We start from the raw sequence: 24,620 nt of genomic DNA on the forward strand, positions 1-24,620 counted from the left end.
TGTAGCCCTCCAGGCTCCTCTGTCCCTGGGATTTCCCAGGCAAGAATACTGGAGTGGGTTGCCATTTCCTTCTCCAGAAGATCTTCCTGACCCAGGGACTGAACCCACATGTCTTGCATTGACAGGTGGATTGTTTACCGCTGAGCCACCAGGAAAGCCCATGACACACTTTATGACTTGTATTTTTTATATATATATAGCAGCTTTATTGAGCTATAATTCACATATTATGCAATTCACCATTTAAAATATACAGTTAAAAAAAAAGTTAAAAAAAATATACAGTTAGGTGGCTGAGATTGTGGAGTAGGAAGAGCCTAAGCTCATCTCCCACAGGCATATCAAAATCACAACTGTTCACAGAGCAACTATTAATGAGAAGGACATGAAGACTAGCTGAGAAGATCTTCTACAGCTGAAGATATGAAGAAGAACACTACAATAAAGACGGGTAAGAGGGGCAGAGATGTGAGATACGTGAGACCCACATTCCCAGGTAGATGACTCACAAACAGATAATTGCAGACATTCTCCCCAAGGAGCTAGGAGTCTGAGCCCAATACAGAGCTCTAGGCCTAAAGAATCCTAAACAGTTGGCTTGGAAGGCCAGTGGGGTTTTATATACATATATGTGGTATATTAGACCACAAAACCCATCTCAGTGAATTTAAGAAGACTGAAACTATATCAAGCATCTTTTCCAACAACAATATAGGACTAGAAATCAACTACAAGGGAAAAAAAATGTGGAAAACCACAAACACACATAGGCCAAATAATATGCTACTAAACAACCAGTGGGGCTTCCCATACGATGTAGAGGTAAAGAATCTGCCTGACAATGCAGGAGACTCAGGAGACACGGGTTCAATCCCTGGATCAGAAAGATCCCCTGGAGAAGGCAATGGCAAGCTGCTCCAGTATTTTTGCCTGAAAAAAATTCCATGGACAGAGAAAACTGGTGGGCATGAAAACTGATTCACAGGATCACAGAGTCAGATGCTACTGAACGACTGAGAACACACAACCAGCCAATGGATCAATGCAGAAATCAAAGAGGAAATTAAAAAAAAAAAAAAAACACCTGGAGACATGAAAATGAAAACAATGATCCAAAAATCTGTGGGATGCAGCAAAGCAGTGCCAGGAGGGAAGGTGATAGCAATACAACCCTTCCCTAAGGAAATAAGAAAAATCTCAAGCAATCTAAACATACGCCTGAAGGGACTAGAAAAAGGAGGACAAACCAAACTCAGTTGAGAATGTTTCCTTTAAATCAAAGGTTAACCGATGTAGCTCACCATTGTAACAGAATAAAGAGAAGAAAAAAAACCCATAGAACTAAACAGGCGACGATAAAGGCATTTGATAAACTTCACCATTTATCCGTGGTTTAAAAACCTCTGTGGTACAGCCACACTGGGAAATAGTTCAGCACTTCCTTATAAAACTGAACATGAAACCACCATACGACACAGCAATTTGCACTCATGGACATTTATCCTGGAGAAGTGAAAACTGACATTCACACAAAAATCTATACATAAATTTCCAGAGCAGCTTTATTTGTATAGCCCCAAACTGAAACAACCCAGATGTCTTTCAATGGGTGAATGTTTGCACAAAGTGTGATATATCCATACTAAGGAAAGCAGTAAAAAAGAATGAACTCTTTATCTGTGAAACAACTTGGATGAATCCCCACGGAATTATATTGAGTGAAAAAAAAAAACAGTTCCTGAAGATTGCGTACTACATGATTTATTTGATTTGTATAAAATGTTTGAAGATGAAATTTTAGAAATTAAGAACAGATTAGTGCTTCATAGGAGTTAGGGAAAGAGATGTGCATACACATGAACAATCTTTGTGGTGATGAAAATGTTCTGTATTTTGACTATGGTCAACTTACATGTGATGAAATCACACAGAACTAAATACACATGAGTGTATAAGTGTATAAGTAAAATGGAGAAGGAAATGGCAACCCACTCCAGAGCTCTTGCCTGGAAAATCCCATGGATGGAGGAGCCTGGTGGGCTATAGTCCACAGGGTCGCAAAGAGTCAGACACGGCTGAGCGACTTCACTTTCGCTTTCACTATAAGTAAAATGGGAGAAGTCTGAAAAAGATTGTGGGATTGTAATGTCAAGGTCCTGATTGTAACATTACACTATATGTCTGCAAGATGGTACCATGGGAAGAAACTGAGTAGATGGTACAGACTTTCTCAGTATTATTTCTTACAACTGTGTGTTAATCTACAAATTACCTCAAAAGAAAAGTTTAATTGAAAAAACTTCTCCTAAAAATCTAGTAATAGATGAGAACTTCCAAATCTAATCAACAGTAGTTCTAAAAAGCATGTAACAAACATACTTTTGGGGAAAATATTGAAAGCTTTACTTGAATATTAAGAACAAGATAAATGCCTGCTTTTCCCCATTTTTACCCGGCACTGTATTAAAGGTTGCAGCTACAGAATAATGCAAAAAAAATTAAATGTAAGTTATAAGGGCAGGAAAAGAACTAAAATTACTATTAGTCACAGGTCATATGGCTGCATATGTAAAATTCCAAAAGGAAGTACAGTTAAATTTCAGAATCAATGAATGTATTAGCAAAGCTACAGGAAAAGTCAATGTATAAGACTGTGTTATAGTATTCAAAAATCAATTGTAACATTAGCCAAAAGAACCCCAAAATATTTAAAATATGGCATTTAAAATAAAATTAAACACATGAATAAATCTACCAAAAGATATGCAAGGCCTCTACACAGAAAACTATTAGGATTATTAGGAAAAATTGTTGTTCAGTCATGTCCAACTCTTTGTGATCCCATGGACTGAAGCATGCCAGGCTTCCCTATCCTTCACCATATCCAGGAGTTTACTCAAACTCATGTCCATCGAGTCATTGATGCCATCCAACCATCTCATCCTCTGTCATATACCACAGATGTTTTTAAATGCCCATATTATAAAGTGGTCAAGTTCCTAAGTTAATCTATGGAGCAGGTGCAATACTGATCAAAATCCCAATGAATTTCTGTTATTGGCTTTTCTGAAATTGACAAGTGGTTCCAGTGTTCTTGCCTGGAGAATCCCAAGGACGGGGGACCCTGGTGGGCTTCCGTCTCTGGGGTCGCACGGAGTCAGACACGACTGAAGTGACTTAGCAGCAGCAGCAGAGAGGTAAGGAAAGACAAACTGAAGTTAAACAACATCATGGGAAGGACTTCCCTGGTCATCCAGAGGCTAAGGCATCACACTTCCAAAGCAGGCAGCCCAAGTTTGATCCTTTGTCCCGAACTAGATGCCACATCTACAACTAAGTTCACACGCCACAGCTGAAAAAAAGAACCTGCCACAAAGAAGATCTCGTGTGCCACAACTGAGACCCAGTGTAGCTAAATAAATTATTTTTTTTTTAAATCATGGGAAATTTTGCTCTGAGAATTAGTTAACAGAACTACTTAAAATATTAAAATCTTATAGAAGTTAAAGGAGTACAATTTGTTGTTGTTCAGTTGCTAAGTCGTATCTGACTCTTAGTCGAAACCCCATGGACTACAGCATGCCAGGCTCCCTTGTCCTTCACTATCTCCTGGAGTTTGCTCAGACTCACGCCCATTGAGTCAGTGATGCTATTCAACCATCTTGTCCTCTGTTGCCCACTTCTCCTGCTACCCTCAATCTTTCCTAGCATCAGGGTCTGTCCCAATGAATACAAATTTTGTGCAATACTGGCACAAAAAATGGACCAAAAGACCACTAAAACAGAAGAGAACATGTAGAAACAGGCAGTGAATAGATGGATACACAATTATGACAAAAGTGGAGCTACAGGGAAGTGGGTAAAAGACAGTCTTTTCAGAAAATAGTGCTGGATCGATGTGTAAATTTTCTGTAGCTGCCATAACAAATAACCACAAACTTAATGGCTTAAAGCAACACATTTATTATCTTACCATTATTTAAGTCAGCATTCCAACATAAACCTCACTAAGATAAAATAAACGATTGGCAGAAACGTTCTTTTCTGGAGGCTCTAGGAGGGAATTAATTTCCTTGCCATTTCCAGATTTCTAAAACCACTGGAGAATCCCAGGGATGGGGGAGCCTGGTAGGCTGCAGTCCATGGGGTCGCTAAGAGTCCGACGCGACTGAAGTGACTTAGCAGCAGCAGCAGCAAAACCACCCACATTCCCTATTCTACATTGGCTTGTGGCCCCTTTCCTCAATCTTCAAGATCAACAGTGTTGCATCTCTCTGGCTTGTTCTTCGCTAATTAAATTTCCCTTTGACCGCAGCCTGGAAAGATTCTATTTTAGAGCTCAATTTGGTTAGGTTGGGCTCAGTCAGATAATACAGGATAAACTGTCATCCCAGAGTCACATCTGCAAGGTTCTCTTTGCAGCAGAAGGTAACATATTATGAGGCTCCAGGGATCAGGACCAGGACATCTTTGTGGGGTCCTCATTCTGCCTACCACAGTCAACTAGATACTCTTTGTAAAAAATAAGAAAACTTCCTTCATCACTCATCAAATACAAAATCAATTCCAGATAGGCCATAACTCTACATGTGAGAGTTTGAAAAATTAAACTTTTGGAAGAAAATATAGAAAAATGTTTTCATGATATTGGGGTGGTGAAGGATTTCATGACCAGAACAACAACAACAAAAAAACACCTTAAGATTGAGAAATTGATCTAGATTAAAGTTAAGAATTTTTCATCAAAATCTCCTAAAAATAATGAAAATGCAAGCCACAGAGTGGGAGAAGGTACGGGCAATACACATCATCAATGAACAGCTGTGTCAAAGTTTGGGTTCCCCTGAAAGCAGAACCTGAGAAAAAGGCTTGGTACAGGAGCTTCCAGGGATCCATCGTGTGTGTTAGGCTTCACAATAAAACAAGTTAACACCAATAAAAACAAAAGTCTTAAATGTAGTAGCTAACATTTATTCAATGCTTTCTATGTACTAAACTCTGTTCTAAGCATTTTATGCAAATCAACTCAGTTAACACCTCAGACATGCCCAGAAGTAGATGCCTTTATGGGCTTCCCTGGGGGCTTAGACGGTAAAGAATCTGCCTCCAATGCAGGAGACCCAAGTTCAATCCCTGGGTCGGGAACATCCCCTGGAGAAGGGCATGGCAACCCACTCCAGTATTCTTGCCTGGAAAATCCCACGGACAGAGGAGCCTGGCAGGCTACAGTCCATGGAGTCGCAAAAGAGTCAGACGTGACTGAAGCGATTTAGCAAGCAAGCAAGATGCCTTTGTAATCCCTGGGGAAGGACACTGAGTCACAGTTAGTTAATGTCCTAAAGCTACTAGGCACGGTTTGTGATGGCAGGGATTGTTGCCTGTTTTGTTGGCTGCTACTTTCCCACTGCCTGGAAAAATGCCTCTTCATTGAATAAAGTGGCAAAATAAGATTCACACCCATGCTGCCTTTGGCAAATCTTGCATTCTTAACCATGACACAGAACAGCTCATAATGTTATTCACTTAAAATCTCCTATTCAGATCCAGGGTGTAAGAATGAAGATAATAAAAGCACAGAAAAATTAAAATTATTTTTTAATTTTAAAAATAAGTTTTTATTTAAAAAATAAAGATACATTTAAAAATAAAGATACAATTTAAAATCCATTCATCTAGATTTCTTAGAAGAAAGGGGGATGGGAGAAACCAAAGGCCAGAAGAATGTTTTCAAATACTTTTCTTCCCCACAGGTTTGTTTAAGATCATATTCCCGTCTTTGCCAGCCAGCATTTTAGCCCTTGCCAATGAACTTCCCAGATCATGGAAAGCCACCTCTTAACCCTTTTCCCAAGACCTGAGCCTAATCCCAACCCTCTCTCAACTGAAAGACATGTTCGTGTTGACTGTCGGTTCAGCAGTTGTGTTTCTAGCCACTGAATCAAATTAAACTGAAATCAAAACCAAACACACGTTCCTCTAAGAAACAGCCAAGACTTTCACGCTAAATACCAAACATTCTCCCCGCCAGCAGTTCAGGCGTTCTAGCACACAACTTTAAGATGTTAACCAAGAATTGTCCAGACTACAGATCATTGCTTGGAAAATTTTCGTTGCTACTGGTGGCGATGATGTGTGTGTGTGTGTGTTTTTAAAACCAATGTAGAAAAGTTCATGCAACAATGTGCTCCCATTTTAAGAAAAAATGATTTCAGTATAATTTTGTACAATAAAGTCTCTTCTGAGAGATCACAATTTTTCTTCTGTTGGATGATGTTTTTGGTGGTCAAGAGAAATATTGAAAAGTAGTATTCTTTTTTTTTTTTTTAATGAAATGGGCATTTAAATGAACCATAAATCAACATTGGTCAGTTGAAGCTATGGAAGTGACTGTTACAATGACTTTATTATTTTTTTTTAATATTGGTGTAGATCAACAATGTCTTGTTAGTTTCAAGTATATAGTAAGGTGATTAACTTATACATACATATATATTCTTTTTCAAATTCTTTTCCCATTCAGGTTGTTACAAAATATTGAGTAGAGTTCCCTGTGCTATACAGTAGGTCCTTGTTGGTTATCCATTTTAAATATAGCAGTGTGTACATGTCCATCCCACACTTCCAAGGTTTTGGTGCTTATGATAATGTCTCCAAAGAAACTATACAGCCTAAAATAATAATATATCACTACTCTTTGTACATTTTACTTTCTATGAACTATATTTATGTGCATATCCATTTTCATATCAAATCATCAGATCAGATCAGTTGCTCAGTTGTGTCCGACTCTTTGTGACCCCATGAATCACAGCACGCCAGGCCTCCCTGTCCATCACCAACTCCCAGAGTTCACTCAGACTCACGTCCATCGAGTCAGTGATGCCATCCAGCCATCTCATCCTCTGTCGTCCCCTTCTCCTCCTGCTCCCAATCCCTCCCAGCATCAGAGTCTTTTCCAATGAGTCAACTCTTTGCATGAAGTGGCCAAAGTACTGGAGTTTCAGCTTTAGCATCATTCCTTCCAAAGAAATCCCAGGGCTGATCTCCTTCAGAATGGACTGGTTGGATCTCCTTGCAGTCCAAGGGACTCTCAAGAGTCTTCTCCAACACCACAGTTCAAAAGCATCAATTCTTCGGCACTCAGCTTTCTTCACAGTCCAACTCTCACATCCATACATGACCACAGGAAAAACCATAGCCTTGACTAGACGGACCTTTGTTGGCAAAGTAATGTCTCTGCTTTTGAATATGCTATCTTGGTTGGTCATAACTTCCCTTCCAAAGAATAAGAGTCTTTTAATTTCATGGCTGCAGTCACCATCTGTAGTGATTTTGGAGCCCCGAAAAATAAAATCTGACACTGTTTCCACTGTTTCCCCATCTATTTCCCATGAAGTGATGGGACCGGATGCCAAGATCTTCGTTTTCTGAATGTTGAGCTTTAAGCCAACTTTTTCACTCTCCACTTTCACCTTCATCAAGAGGCTTTTTAGTTCCTCTTCACTTTCTGCCATAAGGGTGGTGTCATCTGCATATCTGAGGTTATTGATATTTCTCCCGGCAATCTTGATTCCAACTTGTGTTTCTTCTAGTCCAGCGTTTCTCATGATGTACTCTGCATATAAGTTAAATAAACAGGGTGACAATATACAGCCTTGATGTACTCCTTTTCCTATTTGATAGGAAATTTTCCTATTTCCTATCAAATCATAATGCCTGTTTATTATTATTTCCTTGAGCCTATTAAAATACATGATTTCTATTTTCCCAGAGGTTCATATACAGTGTTTTTTTTTTATTCAGTCATAAAAAACATTTTTAAAAACTAAGATCATGGCATCCAGTCCTATCACTTCATGGCAAATAAAAAGGGGAAAACTAGAAGCAGTGACAGATTTTACTTTCTTGAACTCAAAATTCACTGCAGACAGTGACTGTAGCCATGTAATTAAAAGACAGTTGTTCCTCGGAAGGAAAGCGACGACAAACCTAGGCAACATGTTAAAAAGCAGAGACATCACTTTGCTAAGAAAGGTCTATCTAGTCAAAGCGATGGTTTTTCCACTGTCATGTACAGATGTGAGAGTTGAATCATAAGGGTGAGCACCAAAGAACTGATGCTTTGGAATTGCGGTGCTGGAGAAGACTCATGAGAGTCCCTTGGACTGAAAGGAGCTCAAACCAATGAATCCTAAAGAAAATCAACCCTGAACATTCATTGAAAGGACTGATGCTGAAGCTGAAGCTCCAATACTTTGGCCACCTGATGGGAAGAGCCAACTCACTGGAAAAGACCCTGATGCTAGGAAAGATCAAAGGCAACAGGAGAAAGACGTGGCTAGATAGCATAACTGACTCAATGGACGTGAATTTGAGCAAACTCTGGAAGATAGCAAAGAACAGGGAAGACTGACGTGCTACAGTCCATGGGGTTGCAAAGAGTCAGACAAGACTGAGCGACTGAACAGCGACAATGAACAATAAAACTCTATTCATTCAAATTATTGACTTAAGAAATATAAATTAAAAAAAAGATAAAGTAGACAGTACTGCCTTGTAACATGTCACCAGAGCTTTGTGCTAAGGTGTTTCCAGTCCAACAAATGGCTATCTTTGATTTTCAGATGCCTGCTAGTGTAACTATATGTATTATCATCTGGTACATATTTCTACATCTTTTCCACAAAGATATAAAAGTCTTTAGTTGTATTCTGGCATTTCTCTCCAATATTTTTTAAACATTACCAAAGTGCTTCCTATAGTCACTTACAGAAGTCATTATTCCAACCAAAGAATAAAGTTCATCTAGACCTGGATGTGTTCTACCTAGATTTAAATTATCTAGTTACCCTTATTCCCTACTACTCTATCTGGACTTCCTTCAGTCTTCTTGGGTGGCTCAGACAGTAAAAAAAAAATCTGCCTGCAATGTGGGAGACTTGGGTTTGATCCCTGGGTCGGGAAGATCCCCCAGAGAAAGGAATGGCAATTGACTTCAGTATTCTTGCCTGGAGAATCCCATGGACAGAGGAGTCTGGTGGGCTATAGTATATGGGGTCGCAAAGAGTCAGACACAGCCCGGTGACACACACACACATACACACACACACTACTTCCTACTTCCCTACTACTCATATTTCTCTATTAATATTTGAGATTTGGTTTATCTACATGTTTCTCTTTTATATACCACTTCAGTTATTCTGCTTTCTCTCTGTCTTTGTCTAACTTCAATTTTTGTCCCATTAGTGTGTCTCTTTCTCTCTACTTTGTTCTTTTTTTTTTTTTTTTTTCATTTAATTGTATTTATTTTTGGCTGTTCTGGGTCTTCATTACTGTGAGCAGACTTCCTCTAGTTTCGGCAGGTGGGGGCTGCTCCCTAGTTGCGGAGCTTGGACTTCTCACTGCGGTGGCTTCTCTTCGTTCCAGAGCATGGGCTCCAGGTGCACAGGCTTCAGTAGTTATGGGGCACCGGCTTAGTTGTCCTGAGGCTTGTGGAATCTCCTTGCACCAGGCATCAAAGCCATGTCCCCTGAACTGGCAGGCAGACTTTTAACCACTGGACCACCAGGGAATTTCTCTACTTTGTTCTTTTTGGCCAAAAACATCTCCATCTCCTAATCCTGCCATGTACTTCTTGCCTCAAACCTTTGTTGCTGTTAGCTTGAAACATATGAAAGTATACATTGCCTGATATTTTTTTTACATTTTCATTCCCCCCATATGTTTGTCTTCCATGTTTCTGTTTTTGCCCTCCCAGTGTTTGACCATTTACTTATTCACTCTTAGTGGATGAATATCTATTGACGACCTGCAATGTCCAGGTCTATGCTAGATGATGGCAACACCAAGTCATGACCCAGCAAGCACCTTCAAAGAGCTCATGAACTAGTAGAGAATTCATACAGATAAGCAAGAAGTTACAAAGATGTGGAAAGAATGACTATAACCAAGGAGCACAAAGGTGGGGATACTAAACCCAGACTGTGGAAGTCAGAAAACATGTTCTGGAAGGTAAGACAGCCATTCTAAGGCCAGAAGTAGAGGCTACAGGACATATGTGCAGGCCCACAGATTTCTGGAGATGTCATCTTTTTTCATCAGAATCACTTGTGACATCTTAACTTTTAAAGTTTACTATTTCACTATCTTGATAAATTACTTCTCACTCTTTCATTAATAAAAATTTTAAGGACCCGCTCAGTACCAGGACCACAATAAGTGTGGTCTTTTCTTTTTAAGGCCCACTGTTTAATATCTATTTTTATTTATTTATCTCGTCTTAGCTGCAGCACGTGGGTTCTTCGATCTTTGTTGAGTCACACAGAATCTTTTTTAGTTGTGGCTTGTGGAATCTATTTCCTTGACCAGGGATCGAACCTTCATTGGAAGCATGAAGTCTTAGCTACCAGACCACCAGGCAAGCCCCTAAGACTCAAATTAAAGACTCAAGGCAAAAAAAAAAAGACTCAAGGAATTCTCTGCTTTCACCCTCCCCCATAATTTGGGGGAACTTTTAACCTGTTTTTCCAAAATGCAAAGTACTCATTTGGCTCTTGCTACTGTTTCTTCCTCAACAACAAATAACTAAATTTTTAGTTTCCTTTTTACTTTGAAATTGCTCAGTGTAATTTATTGAGTGCTTTCTATGGACAAGGCACCATACTATGAGCTCTGGGAGATATACAACGATGACTAAGCTTCCTCATGAAGCTTATAAACTAATAAGGGAAAGGTGCACAAAGAACAGGATATAGAGAATAATAGATGCTCTACTAAAGATATTTTATGTTTAAAGATTAGAATTTCTTAGTTTTAATTAAATTCAGAAGAGGATTGCTTGTTTTTTCCTGAATCATTAGCAAGTTGATAAGATTAGGACAGAAAGTCTAGATCAAGTCAAAACATTTTTGAGAGGCATTGTGTAATTTTTTTAAGCTATTTTTGTTTTCAATACATCCCAGAGGAAAGGGTGCCTGTACCAGTCTGATTGTATCCAATAATTCAGAAGTCAGTTCATTAGATTAACAAAATTTAATAGTGGTATTATGGATCAAATTAGATTTTAAAATAGGTATTGGAATTTCAGTGTTACCCCTGGGCTTTCACATTCTACATTATGTATTTCTGTAATTTTGGAATACTTCTTAGTAATGATAATGTGTTACTTTTTTAATTAGAAAAAATACATTCATAAATACATATATGGAGCTTCAATTAGGAAGATGAATGTGTGCCCTAAGTCGCTTCAGTCATGTCTGACTCTTTGCAACTCCTCTGTACATGGAATTTTCCAGGCAAGAAATCCTGGAATGGGTTACCATTTCCTACTCCAGGGGATCTTCCTGACCCAGACTGAACATTCACCTCTTATGTCCTGCATTGGCAGGTGGGTTCTTTACCACTAGTGCCACCGAGGAAGCCCAATCCAACTCTAGCAACCCCATGGACTGCAGCCTACCAGGCTCCTCCATCCATGGGATTTTCTAGGCAAAAGTACTGGAGTGGGGTGCCATTGCCTTCTCCAATTAGGAAAATACATTGTGCTAATTCTCCAGAAAGGTATCTGTTAGCTTCCTTTTTCAAAATGAAATATATGTACATATGATTATAAAAGTTGAAAAAATATGGAAAAAAGAAAAAAATTACCTATAAAGCCACTACACTAACTCAATTGTTTTCTATGATGTGTTTTTCTCCTCTTGTTTTTTTTTGTACATTGATGAGGTTGTTTTTAAGTGATGAGATAGCAACAGTTCATTTTAAAATTTTAATTTGTCTTATTGAAGTATGGCTGACTTACAATGTTGTGTTAGTTTCTGATATAGAGCAAATAATTCAGTTATACATGTATATAATAGTTTACATTTGTTTATCCCAAACTCCCAGTGCATTCCTCCCCAGCCCTCCTCCTTTTTGGCAATCACGAATCTGTTCTCTATGTCCTGTGAGTCTGCTTCTGTTTATAGATAAGTTCATTTGTGTCATATTTGATTTATTTATTTTTATTTTATATTGGAATATAGTTGATTAACAATGTTGTGTTAGTTTCAAGTGTACAGCAAAGTGATTCCGTTATATATACATATATGAAAGTGAAAATCAGTCATATCTGACTCTTTGTGACCCCATGGACTATACAGTCCATGGAATTCTCCAGGCCAGAATACTGGAATGGGTAGCATTTCCCTTCTCCAGGGATCTTCCTAACCCAGGGATTGAACCTAGTTCTCCCGCATTATAGGCAGATTCTTTACCAGCTGAGGCACCAGGGAAGCCCAAGAATATTGGAGTGGGTAGCCTATCCCTTCCCTAGTGGATTTTCCTGATCCAGGAATCAAACCATGGTCTCCTGCATTGCAGGCTGATTATTTACCAGCTAGTCAAGGCTATGGTTTTTCCTGTGATCATGTATGGATGTGAGAGTTGGACTGTGAAGAAGGCTGAGCACCAAAGAATTGATGCTTTTGAACTGTGGTGTTGGAGAAGACTCATGAGAGTCCCTTGGACTGCAAGGAGATCCAACCAGTCCATTCTGAAGGAGATCAGCCCTGGGATTTCTTTGGAAGGAATGATGCTAAAGCTGAAACTCCAGTACTTTGGCCACCTCATGCAAAGAGTTGACTCATTGGAAAAGACTCTGATGCTGGGAGGGATTGGGGGCAGGAGGAGAAGGGGACGACCGAGGATGAGATGGCTGGATGGCATTACTGACTCAATGGACATGAGTCTGAGTGAACTCTGGGAGTTGGTGATGGACAGGGAGGCCTGGCATGCTGCGATTCATGGGGTCGCAAAGAGTCGGACACTACTGAGTGACTGATCTGATCTGATACATGTATTTATTCTTTTTTCAAATTCTTTTCCCATTTAGTTTATTACAGAATATTTAGTGGAGTCACTGTGCTATACAGTGGGTCCTTGTTGGTTGTCTATTTTAAATACAGTACAGTGTCACACCAATATTTGTTGCAGTGGTGTTTACAACAGCCAATACATGTAAGCAACCTAAATGGTCATCAATAGAATAATGGATGAATAAGATGTAGTGTATATATATATGATGGAATATTACTCAGCCATTAAAAAGAATGAAATAATGCTATTTGCAGCAACATGAATAGACTTAGAGATTATCGTACTAAGTGAAGTAAGTCAGAGAAAGACAAATATCATATGATACCACTTTTATGCAGAATCTAAACAAAGTAATACAAATGAACTTGTATTTACAAAACAGAAATAGGTTCACAAATTTAGGAAACAAACATATGGTTATCAGAGGGGAAATGAGGTGTGGTGAGGGATAAATTGGGAATTTGGGATTGAGAGAGCAATATTTCTTAATAATATTTAACCCACAGAAATAAGAACATTTTCTTCACATATACACAGTTCTGTGTTTTGGGCCCAGATGGAAAGGTAGAATCATGGAATATTTATATGAAAATACCTTATAGATTATTCTGAAATATTCAAACTCTCATTATCATCTCCCACTAGGTAAAACCATTATCTTCCAGGTTTACTACTTTGTAGATGGAGTCATATTAACAGTAATAATCCAGATTTTATTGACACTTGTCATGAAGAGAGGTTCATGACATTGTACAGGAGACAGGGATCAGGACCATCCTGAAGAAAAAGAAATGCAAAAAAGCAAAATGGCTATCTGAGGAGACCTTATAAATAGCTGTGAAAAGAAGGGAAGCAAAAAGCAAAGGAGAAAAGGAAAGATATACCCATTTGAATGCAGAATTCCAAAGCATAGCAAGGAGAGATAAGAAAGCCTTCCTCAGTGATCAGTGCAAAGAAATAGAGGAAAATAATAGAATGGGAAAGACTAGAGATCCCTTCAAGAAAATTAGAGATACCAAGGGAACATTTCATGCAAAGATGGGCACAATAAAGGACAGAAATGATACGGATCTAACAGAAGCAGAAGATATTAAAAAGAGGTGGCAAGAATATGCAGAAGAACTATATCAAAAAAATCTTTATGACCCAGATAACCAGGATGGAGGGATCACTCACCTAGAGCCAGACATCCTGGAATGTGAAGTCAAGTGGGACTTAGGAAGCATCACTGTGAACAAAGCTAGTGGAGGTTATGAAATTCCAGTTGAGCTATTTCAAATCCTAAAAGACGATGCTGTGAAAGTGCTGCACTCAATATGCCAGCAAATTTGGAAAACTCAGCAGTGGCCACAGGGCTGGAAAAGGTCAGTTTTCATTCCAGTCTCAAAGAATGGCAAATGCCAAAAAAGCTTGAACTACCACACAATTGCACTCATCTCACATGCTAGCAAAGTAATGCTCAAAATTCTCCAAGCCAGGCTTCAACAGTACGTGAACCATGAACTTCCAGATGTTCAAGCTGGATTTAGAAAAGGCAGAGGAATCAGAGGTCAATTGCCAACATCCGTTGGATCATCGAAAAAGCAAGAGAGTTCCAGAAAAACATCTATTTCTGCTTTATTGACTATGCAAAACCCTTGACTATGTGAATCACAAGAAATTGTGGAAAATTCTGAAAGAGATGGGAATACCAGACCACCTTACCTGCCTCCTGAGAAATTTGGATGCAGGTCAGGAAGCAACAGTTAGAATTGGACATGGAACAACAGACTGGTTCCAAATAGGGAAAGGAGTACGTCAAAGCTGTATATTGTCACCCTGCTTATTTAACTTCTATGCAGAGTATATCATGAGAAACGCTAGGCTTGAAGAAGCACAAGCTGGAATCAAGATTGTTGGGAGAAATATCAATAACCTCAGATATGCAGATGACACCACCCTTATGGCAGAAAGTGAAGAACTAAAGAGCCTCTTGATGAAAGTGAAAGAGGAGGGTGAAAAAGGTGGCTTAAAACTCAACATTCAGAAAACTAAGATCATGGCATCTGGTCCCATCACTTCACAACAAATAGATGGGGAAACAGTGGGAATAGTGAGAGACTTTATTTTGGGGGACTCCCAAATCACTTGCAGATGGTGACTACAGCCATGAAATTAAAAAACATTTGCTCCTTGGAAGAAAATATGACCAACCTAGACAGCATATTAAAAAGCAGAGACATCACTTTGTAAAAAATGTTCTGTCTAGTCAAAGCTATGGTTTTTCCAGTAGTCATGTATGGATGTGAGAGTTGGAGTATAAAGAAAGCTGAGCACTGAAGAATTGATGCTTTTGAACTGTGGTGTTGGAGAAGACTCTTGAGAGTCCCTTGGACAGCAAAGAGATCCAACCAGTCCATCCTAAAGGAAATCAGTCCTGAATACTCATTGGAAGGACTGATGCTGAAGCTGAAACTCCAATACTTGGCCACCTGATTTGAAGAACTGACTCATTTGAAAAGACCCTGATGCTGGGAAAGATTGAAGGAAGGAGAAGGGGACAACAGAGGATGAGATGGTTGCATGGCATCACTGACTCAATGGATATGAGTTTGAGTAAGCTCCAGGAATTGGTGATGGATAGGGAGGCCTGGTGTGCTGCAGTCCATGAAGTCGCAGAGTTGGGCTGTGCAACTGAACTGAACCTAATGTCATGAAAAGGTCCCCCAAATTTTTCTGGGACTTCAGGTAATGTTTCACTTGTGCTATAAGTAAAACCAGTTACCTGTCTAGTCACCTCCTTTTTTCTTTCCTCTTCTCAGCTCTAACCATCATGGGCTAGATGTTGCTGAGTTTCCTGATGATGCTGCTGTCCCTAGGATGCTGCCACAGATGTCCTAGAAATGCCAAAGCAGTGCTGTGGTGTGTACAGAAGCATAGACTGCACTTCCCTGGTGGTTGATAATCTGCCTTCCAATGCAGAGAACATGGGTTCAGTGCCAGGTCAGGCAAGTAAGATCCCACATGCTGCAGGGTGACTAAGCCCTGAGCACCACAGTGAAGATCCCCAGTGCCTCAACTCAGACGTATTTATGTTGATGTATGACAGAAACCAAACCAATATTATAAAGCAATCGTCAATTAAAAATAAACTTTTAAAATAATATAAAGACATTTTTTTAAACCAAAGCAAGCACAGAATGTCCCCTTCTCCTCTCCCATTGTAGGTTCCCCAGCACACCATTTGTGTCCCATGTCCTGGGACACTTTCTACTCAAAATGTGGTCCATGGACCAGCATCATTGGGCAGAATTGTTAGAAATGCAGGCTCTCAGGTCCTGTGTATCAGAATCTGCCTTTTAAGAAGAGTCCCAGGTGATTCATATACAAGTGACGGTCTGAGGAACACCTACTCAAGACACGCTCTGAGGCTACGATAAGAATTCGTTTGGGACAAGAGCAGTGTTGGGTCAGAAAACAAAAGTAGCAAATAATAGGTCCTTTTATAATGATTTCTTCTCTTTGAAGACCTTGTCTTTATGACTGGGCCAAACATAGGCTACGTGGCCCCTTCTCTTAGGATGCACTCTCCCTCAGGAGCCCCTCAATCCTCACTACCTCACCAAGAGAGACTTTTGATGACCTGTCACTTCTATTTCAGTGCAACCAGACGTGGCTTAGGCTCAAACTAAGAATCCACCACACATGGGAGATCTTATACCATGTAAAATATATATATTTATATGTATTTATATGTATATATAATTTATATACATGTAAAATAATTTTTTTTTGTAACAAATATTGATTCAGCAGCTATCATTTCCTAATGGAGAAAGAACCAAAAGGTTCCCACATGGAAGAGTTTTACTGTAGGTTGGAGAAACCAGCCTTATATCTTGACCCTACAGCGTGTCTGTGCCCTTTCTCCAGGTGAAACACCCTCTTCCAGTTCATTTCTCTACATTCTTACCCACGCTCCAAGGCCAATTTCAAATGCCAGTTTATCAATGTTCAGTTCAGTTCAGTCACTCAGTCGTGTAATTCCCTCCTATACATATGCCTTTAACAATTCAGAAGCTTCTGTGTGTTCAGTCGTGTCTGACTCTTTGCAACCCTGTGGACTGTAGCTCACCAGGTTCTCTGTCCATGGAATTTTCCAGGCAAGAATGCTGGAATGGGTTGCCATTTCCTCCTCCAGGGGATCTTCCCGATCTAGGGATCAAACTGCGTCTCTTGCATCTCCTGAGTTGGCAAGCAGATTCTTTACCACTTGAGCCACCTGGGAAGCTCTGACAAGTCAGAACTCCCATCATATCCTGCTTTAAGATTGTGTATGTTGAGGCCTTGTGAGAAGGGCATATGTCCCTTATAGGCAAAAAGTGTATTTTAGTCAGTTTTCTTAGATTCTCCATAGGACCTAACATGATATGCCGTAACTACTTTTTGAAAAAAAGGAAACAATTAAAGGTAATGAGCCTATTCTGTTAATGCTTCCCCATTCAGGAAGTGTTTAAATCAGCCTTCTCAAATCATAGTCAGAGAACATGGGGGCAAATACAAAACACTGGCTGGGATAGTTAGGAGGATTCCACTTTTTCCCAACTTTCTCTCTATCAGATTGGTTCTTTCATGCAAAATAAGGTCCTCATTAGTAGGTTAGTAGCTGTTAATCTCAGCTGAATAGCATTTCATCTTAACTTGTTTTCAGCTGAATAGAAGTGGGCTGGCTATATATATATATATATATATTTAAGCCTGTTAGTATTTAAGAAGTCTCTTACCTTGGTGGGTAGCACGTTTTATGCCTGGTTTTTCCTAAAGCTGAGATGGCATCCCAGGCAAAGGGCCTTCTTTCTGAAGAATGTAGGGATGCTCTTAATCAAGTAGCATCTTATGAGCTGCATATCAGTGATGCTTATTTATCTATGGTTAGTATGTGTCCTGGAGTCACTGTCAGGGAGGTTTCAGATCTGGTCAGGATAATATATCTTACAAAGCCTTACTTATTTTTGTTGCAGCCATGTTTCTTGTTTGATACTAGAGGGACCAATTTAGTGGCTGGGATTTTGCTTCTTTGAGGCCCAGTGATTTAGAGCTGTGATTGCAAACTGTGGGTGAATAGTTGGGAGAATAATTCTTTTCCAGAGTAGTCCCAAAACTTGTGTGGGCATCAGACACTGCTATAAATAATTTTTCATCTATCTGCTAGTTTAGAGCTAGTGCTGATATGGTAGGGTTAATGAAATAGTTTGACTTTTGTAGAGTTCAATTGTTTTAAACATTTTCTTAAGTTTATTTACTTATTGGCTGCACTGGGTCTTCGTTGCTGTTGTGTGTGCTTTCTCTGGTTATGGTGAGTGGGAACTACTCTAGTTGCGGTGCATGGGCTTCTCATTACGGTGGCTTCTTTTATTGCAGAGCTCAGGCTCTAGGGCACACGGGCTTAGTTGCCCCGCAGTATGTGGGACCTTCCTGGACTAGGGATCAAACCAGTTTCCTTTGCACTGGTGGGCGGATTCTTAAACACTAGACCACCAGAGAAGTCCCAAGATTGACTTTTGAGTGTCACTTACTTTATGCTGGACTTCTGCCAGTTGTCAACATAAATACTGGTTATAGTGCTAGCATATAGGGTTCATAAACCTGACCCTTAAAGAGGCCTAATGGCCAAATGCTAGGCACCGCGTGTTAAAACCTGGGTCACGTCTCTGAAGTAGCCTGGGTTTGAGAAGGCAGTTGGGGCCTTCTGGAAGTCAAAGAGCAAACTGAGAACCCTGGACTGAACAAAGAAGGCCTCTTTTGGACAGCCACAGAGATAACAAAGTGAGTTTGTGTGAGGTTCCAGTCCTAAACATCGACTCCTCTCACCTGCAGTCTCTCCCCATTCTTATCCCTGCTCCAGGCCTGTTATTACATTGAAGATCCAGAAGCACCTACTTTTCATACATTCTTCCAAGACCAAGCTGATGTGAAGAGGGAGCATGCAAAGCAGTTCATAAAATATCTAAGAAAGTATAAGTGTAAAATCTGCCTTCCGGTGATTAAGGTGACGATGTAGCTTTGTTATGATGATCTCTATAGGGCCTTTGCTGGGTCTGGATAACTAAGTTATCAGTTGCTATCTGACTTGTTCCATTACTCATGTTCCTACATGGGATTATAGAAGCTGACTGAGGGTAAGCATGTATCTTGTTTGTAACCTCTTTATATCATTTTGAGTAAATTTCAGTCACTAAATCTTAGCTTTTCTTTTCTGAAAGAGTGATACAAAGTGTGACCTCTGGACCAGCAGCACCAGCCTGACCCGGGATCTTATTAGAAATGCAAATTCATGGGCCCCACTCGAAGAAACTGAGTCACCCTCTCTAAGAGAAGGGCCCAAGGAGCTAAAGAGCTTAATAAGCTCTCCAGATGATTCTAATCCTCTGTATAGTTTGAGAAGATCTACTGTTCTCTTCTAGAGTGGTTTGTATCTTATGTTAGCTCTTTAATTCAGATACACCCTCAGGTATTTAATACAGCTGCCTCTTCAATGTATTTAATAAAACAAACTTTTTTCCCACTGGAACAGACTCTACATTTGTAGAGTTGTACATTCTATTTGCTACATGCTGCTGCTGCCGCTTAGTTGCCTCAGTTGTGTCGACTCTGTGCGACCCTAAGGACTGCAGCCTGCCAGGCTCCTCTGTCCATGGGATTCTCTGCTGCTGCTGCTAAGTGGCTTCAGTTGTGTCTGACTCGGTGCGACCCCATAGACGGCAGCCCACCAGGCTCCCCCCTCCCTGGGATTCTCCAGGCAAGAACACTGGAGTGGGGTGCCATTGCCTTCTCCTGGGATTCTCTGCTGCTGCTGCTAAGTGGCTTCAGTTGTGTCCGACTCTGTGCAACCCCATAGATGGCAGCCCACTAGGCTCCCCCATCCTTGGGATTCTCCAGGCGAGAACACTGGAGTGGGGTGCCATTGCCTTCTGGGATTCTCTAGGCAAGAGTAAAAGAGTGGGTTGCCATGCTCTTCTCCAGGGGATCTTCCCAATCCAGGGATTGAACCTGGGTCTCCTGCATTGCAGGCAGATTCTTTAATGCTGAGCCACCAGGGAAGCCCTATTGCTACATACTTGTCTCTTATTTCCTCTTTCTTAAGAATAATTACTATTACCAACTTAAACATTATGAATAGGGACACACCCAAATGATAGAGAATAGGTATTTATGTTCTAAAGGGCTTCCCCCATGGCTCAGATGGTAAAGAATCTGCCTGCAATGTAGGAGACCTGGGTTTGATCCCTGAGGGACTGGCAACCCATTCCAGTATTCTTGCCTGGAGAATCCAATGGATACAGGAGCTTGGTGGGCTACAGTCCATGGGGTCTCAAAGAGTCGGACACAACTGAGCAACTAACACAAACATACATATTTATGTTCTAAAACCAAGAAACAGAAAAAAGTGACAATCTAAAATTGATTTACTCCTAATGTTTTTGATATACTCTAAAGAAACGATCTAAACCTTAGTTGATGCTATTACATGTGGAAATATGCCTCCTTATCTGAGGGGTTCTTTTAACTCCAGGTCTCTAAAGACAACTAAATGTCTGGTGATAACTGAACTGAACTACTCTCCAAAGCTAAAGAAATTCCAAAGCTAATGAAGAGTGCACATAACTGTGCTAGTGGTAGCTGTGCTTTGCAGAACATTAAAGTCACCTGGAGAACTTTTAAAAGCCCTGCTCCTCAGTACCAATTAAGTCAGAATGTCTGCAGCTGAAAGCCAGACACCAATATTTAAGGGGCTCCAGTGATTCCATCATGCCACAAAGCATGGAAACTACTGGCCTTTGCAAGCCTGTAAATCTACCCAGGAAGTAGGGAGTGACTAAACTGTGCCTTAGCTAGCAGAGTGACTCCCTGTTTCTCTCCAATAGAGGCCTGATATAGATAACTGGGGAACTGGTAAACAAGCTCTACTGTCTGCTCTGCAGTTGGAGAATGAGTTAAACAAGCTCCTGCAAGACCTGAAGGCCTCAGCTTCTAGGAATAAAGAAACCAATGTAAGTAGTAAACGGGTCATTTCACTTCTAGGTGATGGCTTGCTTTTAGGAAATGAACCCAAGGCAATGGATCATCTAATGTGTTTATTTCCTCTGAAGGAAGTATATGAACTTATTTCTTAGAGTAGTTGGGAGGTGGGAGGAGCAGTGGCCCTGGTAAGGAGGAATGCAACTCAATACAAGATGGAGAAGTCTTTTCAGGAATAATTTGCACTCTTGATATTTAAATCCATCTTGAGAACCGCTATCCTAGACTACCCCCACAAAAGTGAATGTCAATGGTGACCTATTCTATAGACTTCTCTGAAGTGTTCTTTGGTTAATGGTGAACACTCTATTGCAGTGATAACATTTCTCACCAAACTTCTTAGTTTCTCTGGAAGTTGAAGAAAATAATCTGGTAGAAAAGCTATCAACCTTGCTGCTATTGAACTCACTGTAGAACCCTGAAAACTATCAAATACCTGAGCCTTACACCAGAACCCTAAAATTTCAGTGCTTGGGAATGAGGTCTGGGAAGCTACTTGACACTTACCTATGATTCAAATAGGGTGAAAAATCATTACAGTATAGCTTATTAAATTAATCTGTGCTTTTGATGAGATGCTTTAATACTCATACTCGTTGAAAGTGGATGTTTGGTGGGAGGGGGGTTCAGGATGAGGGGGGGAGACACACACATACCTGTGGCCAATTCATGTTGATGTATGGCAAAAACCATCACATTATTGCAAAGTAATTATCCTCCAATTAAAATAAATAATTTTAAGAAAAGATAACATTGTAAACCAACTATACTCTAATAACTTTTTTAAAAAGTGGATGTTTGTGTTCATCTGGAGGTCTTGAATGTCAGAGATCAATGCCTTTGAACTTCATCATGCATGTAAATCATCTAGTCCCTTCTTAAAACATAGATTTTGATTTAGTAGGAGTGGAAGAGATTCAAGATTCTGCATTTCTGACAAGCTCCTAGAACTGCTGATCCATGAGCTATAATTTGGGTAGCAGATTAGATTGCCTCCTGCTGCAGACAAGGTCCTTAATGAGTTTTTTCTTGTTTTTATTTCTGTAGCTCTTACGCTTCATGAAAAAGTTCCTGGATGAACAGACCAGGAACATAAAATATCTGGAATACCAGCTTAACTATCAGAAGGAGTTGGAAATGTCAACCCAGAGTGAAGGACAGCCTGAAAATGCCCCCGGAACATCTGCAGCAGCAGGTCAAGAGACAGAATCTACAGGCAACTCTCCAAGTCCTCCTGCCCAGAAGGTCCCAAAGTCATCTCCTTAAGAATCCTGATCTCCATTTGACAGAAATATGCTTCTCTTTTCATCTCAGATCCTAATCCTCCTGTTGTACATGCAAATAAATGTGTTTTGCATTATGATTATGTGTAGAGAGATTGCTATTGGAGCACAGGAAAGGTTAGGTTCATAAATGGGAGTTTGAAAGCTTCTTGAGGTACCATGGATACATTAGACTTAAAAAAAAAAAAAATTCTCAACACCAAGATGTAGAGTCAGGTTCTAGTAAATTCAGTTAGTCCAAGTGGATACAGATGAAATTAAGTATCATAACCTAATGTCTTGCTAATTCTCCTCCCCACAACTTAATATATTGCTGCTGCTGCTAAGTCGCTTCACTTGTGTCTGACTCTGTGTGACCCTATGGACAGCAGCCCACCAGTCCCCTCTGTTCACAGGATTCTCTAGGCAAGAATACTGGAGTGGGTTGCCATTTCTTTCTCCACTTAATATATTAAGTTTACAAAATAGTAGGGTTTTCTAATAAATGCAAAGCTAAACTTAAACAAGAACTCTTGGTCTAGAAAAGATGACTTCACTTGAAAGGTATACAGTGAATAGGCAGCTGCAACCCAGGTGCCCTCCCAGTGCTGGACGCAGGCATAGAGAATGGGTACACATGTAACTAAGACACGACAGACAAGTGTTAGGATGGCCCTACCCTCTCTGCTGTGGGCTAGCCAGCAGCTACTGGGGAAATTGCTTTTAGGAGCAAAGAATGAGCATGCAATCTTGGATCACACCCAAGGGCCTCAGGTGGCTAGTAGCACCTAGGTAAAAGAGGCGTCTATAACGGGTGCCTAAACAGTGGAAACAGTGTCAGACTTTATTTTTTTGGGCTCCAAAATCACTGCAGATGGTGACTGCAGCCAGGAAATTAAAAGACGCTTACTCCTTGGAAGGAAAGTTATGACCAACCTAGATAGCATATTCAAAACATTATTTTGCCAACAAAGGTCTGTCTAGTCAAGGCTATGGTTTTTCCTGTGGTCATGTATGGATGTGAGGGTTGGACTGTGTAGAAGGCTGAGTGCCACAGAATTGATGCTTTTGAACTGTGGTGTTGGAGAAGACTCTTGAGAGTCCCTTGGACTGCAAGGAGATCCAACCAGTCCATTCTGAAGGAGATCAGCCCTGGGATTTCTTTGGAGGGAATAATGCTGAAGCTGAAATTCCAGTACTTTGGTCACCTCATGCGAAGAGTTGACTCATTGGAAAAGACTCTGATGCTGGGAGGGACTGGGGGCAGGAGGAGAAGGGGGACGACAGAGGATGAGATGGCTGGATGGCATCACTGACTCAATGCACGTGAGTTTGTGTGAACTCCAGGAGTTGGTGATGGACAGGGAGGCCTGGCGTGCTGCGATTCATGGGGTTGCAAAGAGTCGGACACGACTGAGCTACTGAACTGAACTGAATTGAAAACTCTGGGATGTAATGTCTGATCTGAGGTGGAGTTAGTGTAATAATAATAGAAATAAAGTGTGCAATAAATGTACTTGAGTCATCCTGAAACCATCCCCAACCCCTGGTCGGTAGAAATATCTTCCTTGAAACCGGTCACTTGTGCCAGAAGATTGGAGACCACTGCACTATAGGATTGTGTCCTGACTTGAAAACTAACTCAATGGCTTTGAATAAGTTTTTATTTGCCTTAGGCATTGATGCAGTTTAATCATCTGTAAAGTGGGATTACTATTACTTAGTTCATAAAGTTAATAAAAGGATTGTGCTGTGTTGTGCTTAATTGGTTAGTCCAAATAAAAGGATTAAGGATTATATAAAGTATCTAACCACAGCGCCTGCTCAGATTATGTATTCTGTTATTTGTACAATAAATAGTGCCACTGCTTAAACATGTGGAAAGCCAGTACATAACAGAAGCACTGACAGTAAGAAAACAAATCACTGAAATTAAGCCAGAATCTTAATACATTTAATCTTAAAATAATCTTGTTTGAAACAAGGATAAGTGATCATGAGAAAGAACCAACTATATATCTTGGAAAAACTGAAGTTAACAAATGGGCTGAATATTCAAATAAGCACAGCTAATCAAACAAGTGATCTAGAAGTAAACTAAGAAGTTCTCTGGCAAAAGAAATGGTCTTCAAAAGTTAAAACATGGAGTTGCAACAAAAGATCTAGTTAGAGTTCCAAGAGGAAAGGAATCAAGAGATCTATTATAGTGAAATTTTAAAGCGTCAAGGATGAAAAAGTTTGCCATTAAGTCATCATTTAAGGAAAACTGATGTATTAATAACAGCTTTTTCACCAATATTAGAAGCAGAAATAAAAATCTTCCAAACACTGGAGGGGGAAATTAATAGACCTAGGATAGAATAGCAGAGAAGGCGATGGCACCCCACTCCAGTACTCTTTCCTGGAAAATCCCATGGATGGAGGAGCCTGGTAGGCTGCAGT

General features: G+C 40.2%; 1 protein-coding gene across 3 annotated transcripts; it reads left to right on the forward strand.

Annotated features, from left to right (window-relative positions):
- The first annotated feature begins 15,573 nt into the window (after positions 1-15,573).
- On the forward strand, positions 15,574-22,279 carry LOC113901859 (soma ferritin-like). Of its 3 annotated transcripts, XR_003513599.1 has the most exons (5): positions 15,577-15,759; positions 18,743-19,016; positions 19,101-19,305; positions 20,763-20,888; positions 21,964-22,279. XR_003513599.1 is itself a non-coding variant. In XM_027556906.1 (4 exons), exons 1-4 carry the CDS (start codon positions 17,667-17,669, stop codon positions 22,180-22,182), a joined length of 591 nt encoding a protein of 196 aa, XP_027412707.1. In that variant the 5' UTR covers positions 17,608-17,666; the 3' UTR covers positions 22,183-22,279. The 3 variants fall into 3 exon arrangements, 1 of the variants encoding a protein (XP_027412707.1); XR_003513590.1 differs by having other exon boundaries at positions 15,574-15,759; positions 18,743-19,305; XM_027556906.1 differs by lacking the exons at positions 15,577-15,759; positions 19,101-19,305 and adding an exon at positions 17,608-17,768 and having other exon boundaries at positions 18,743-18,886.
- Positions 22,280-24,620: the final 2,341 nt, after the last annotated feature.

This window comes from Bos indicus x Bos taurus, chromosome 1 (assembly GCF_003369695.1).
Source record: "Bos indicus x Bos taurus breed Angus x Brahman F1 hybrid chromosome 1, Bos_hybrid_MaternalHap_v2.0, whole genome shotgun sequence".
Classification (NCBI taxonomy): domain Eukaryota; kingdom Metazoa; phylum Chordata; class Mammalia; order Artiodactyla; family Bovidae; genus Bos; species Bos indicus x Bos taurus.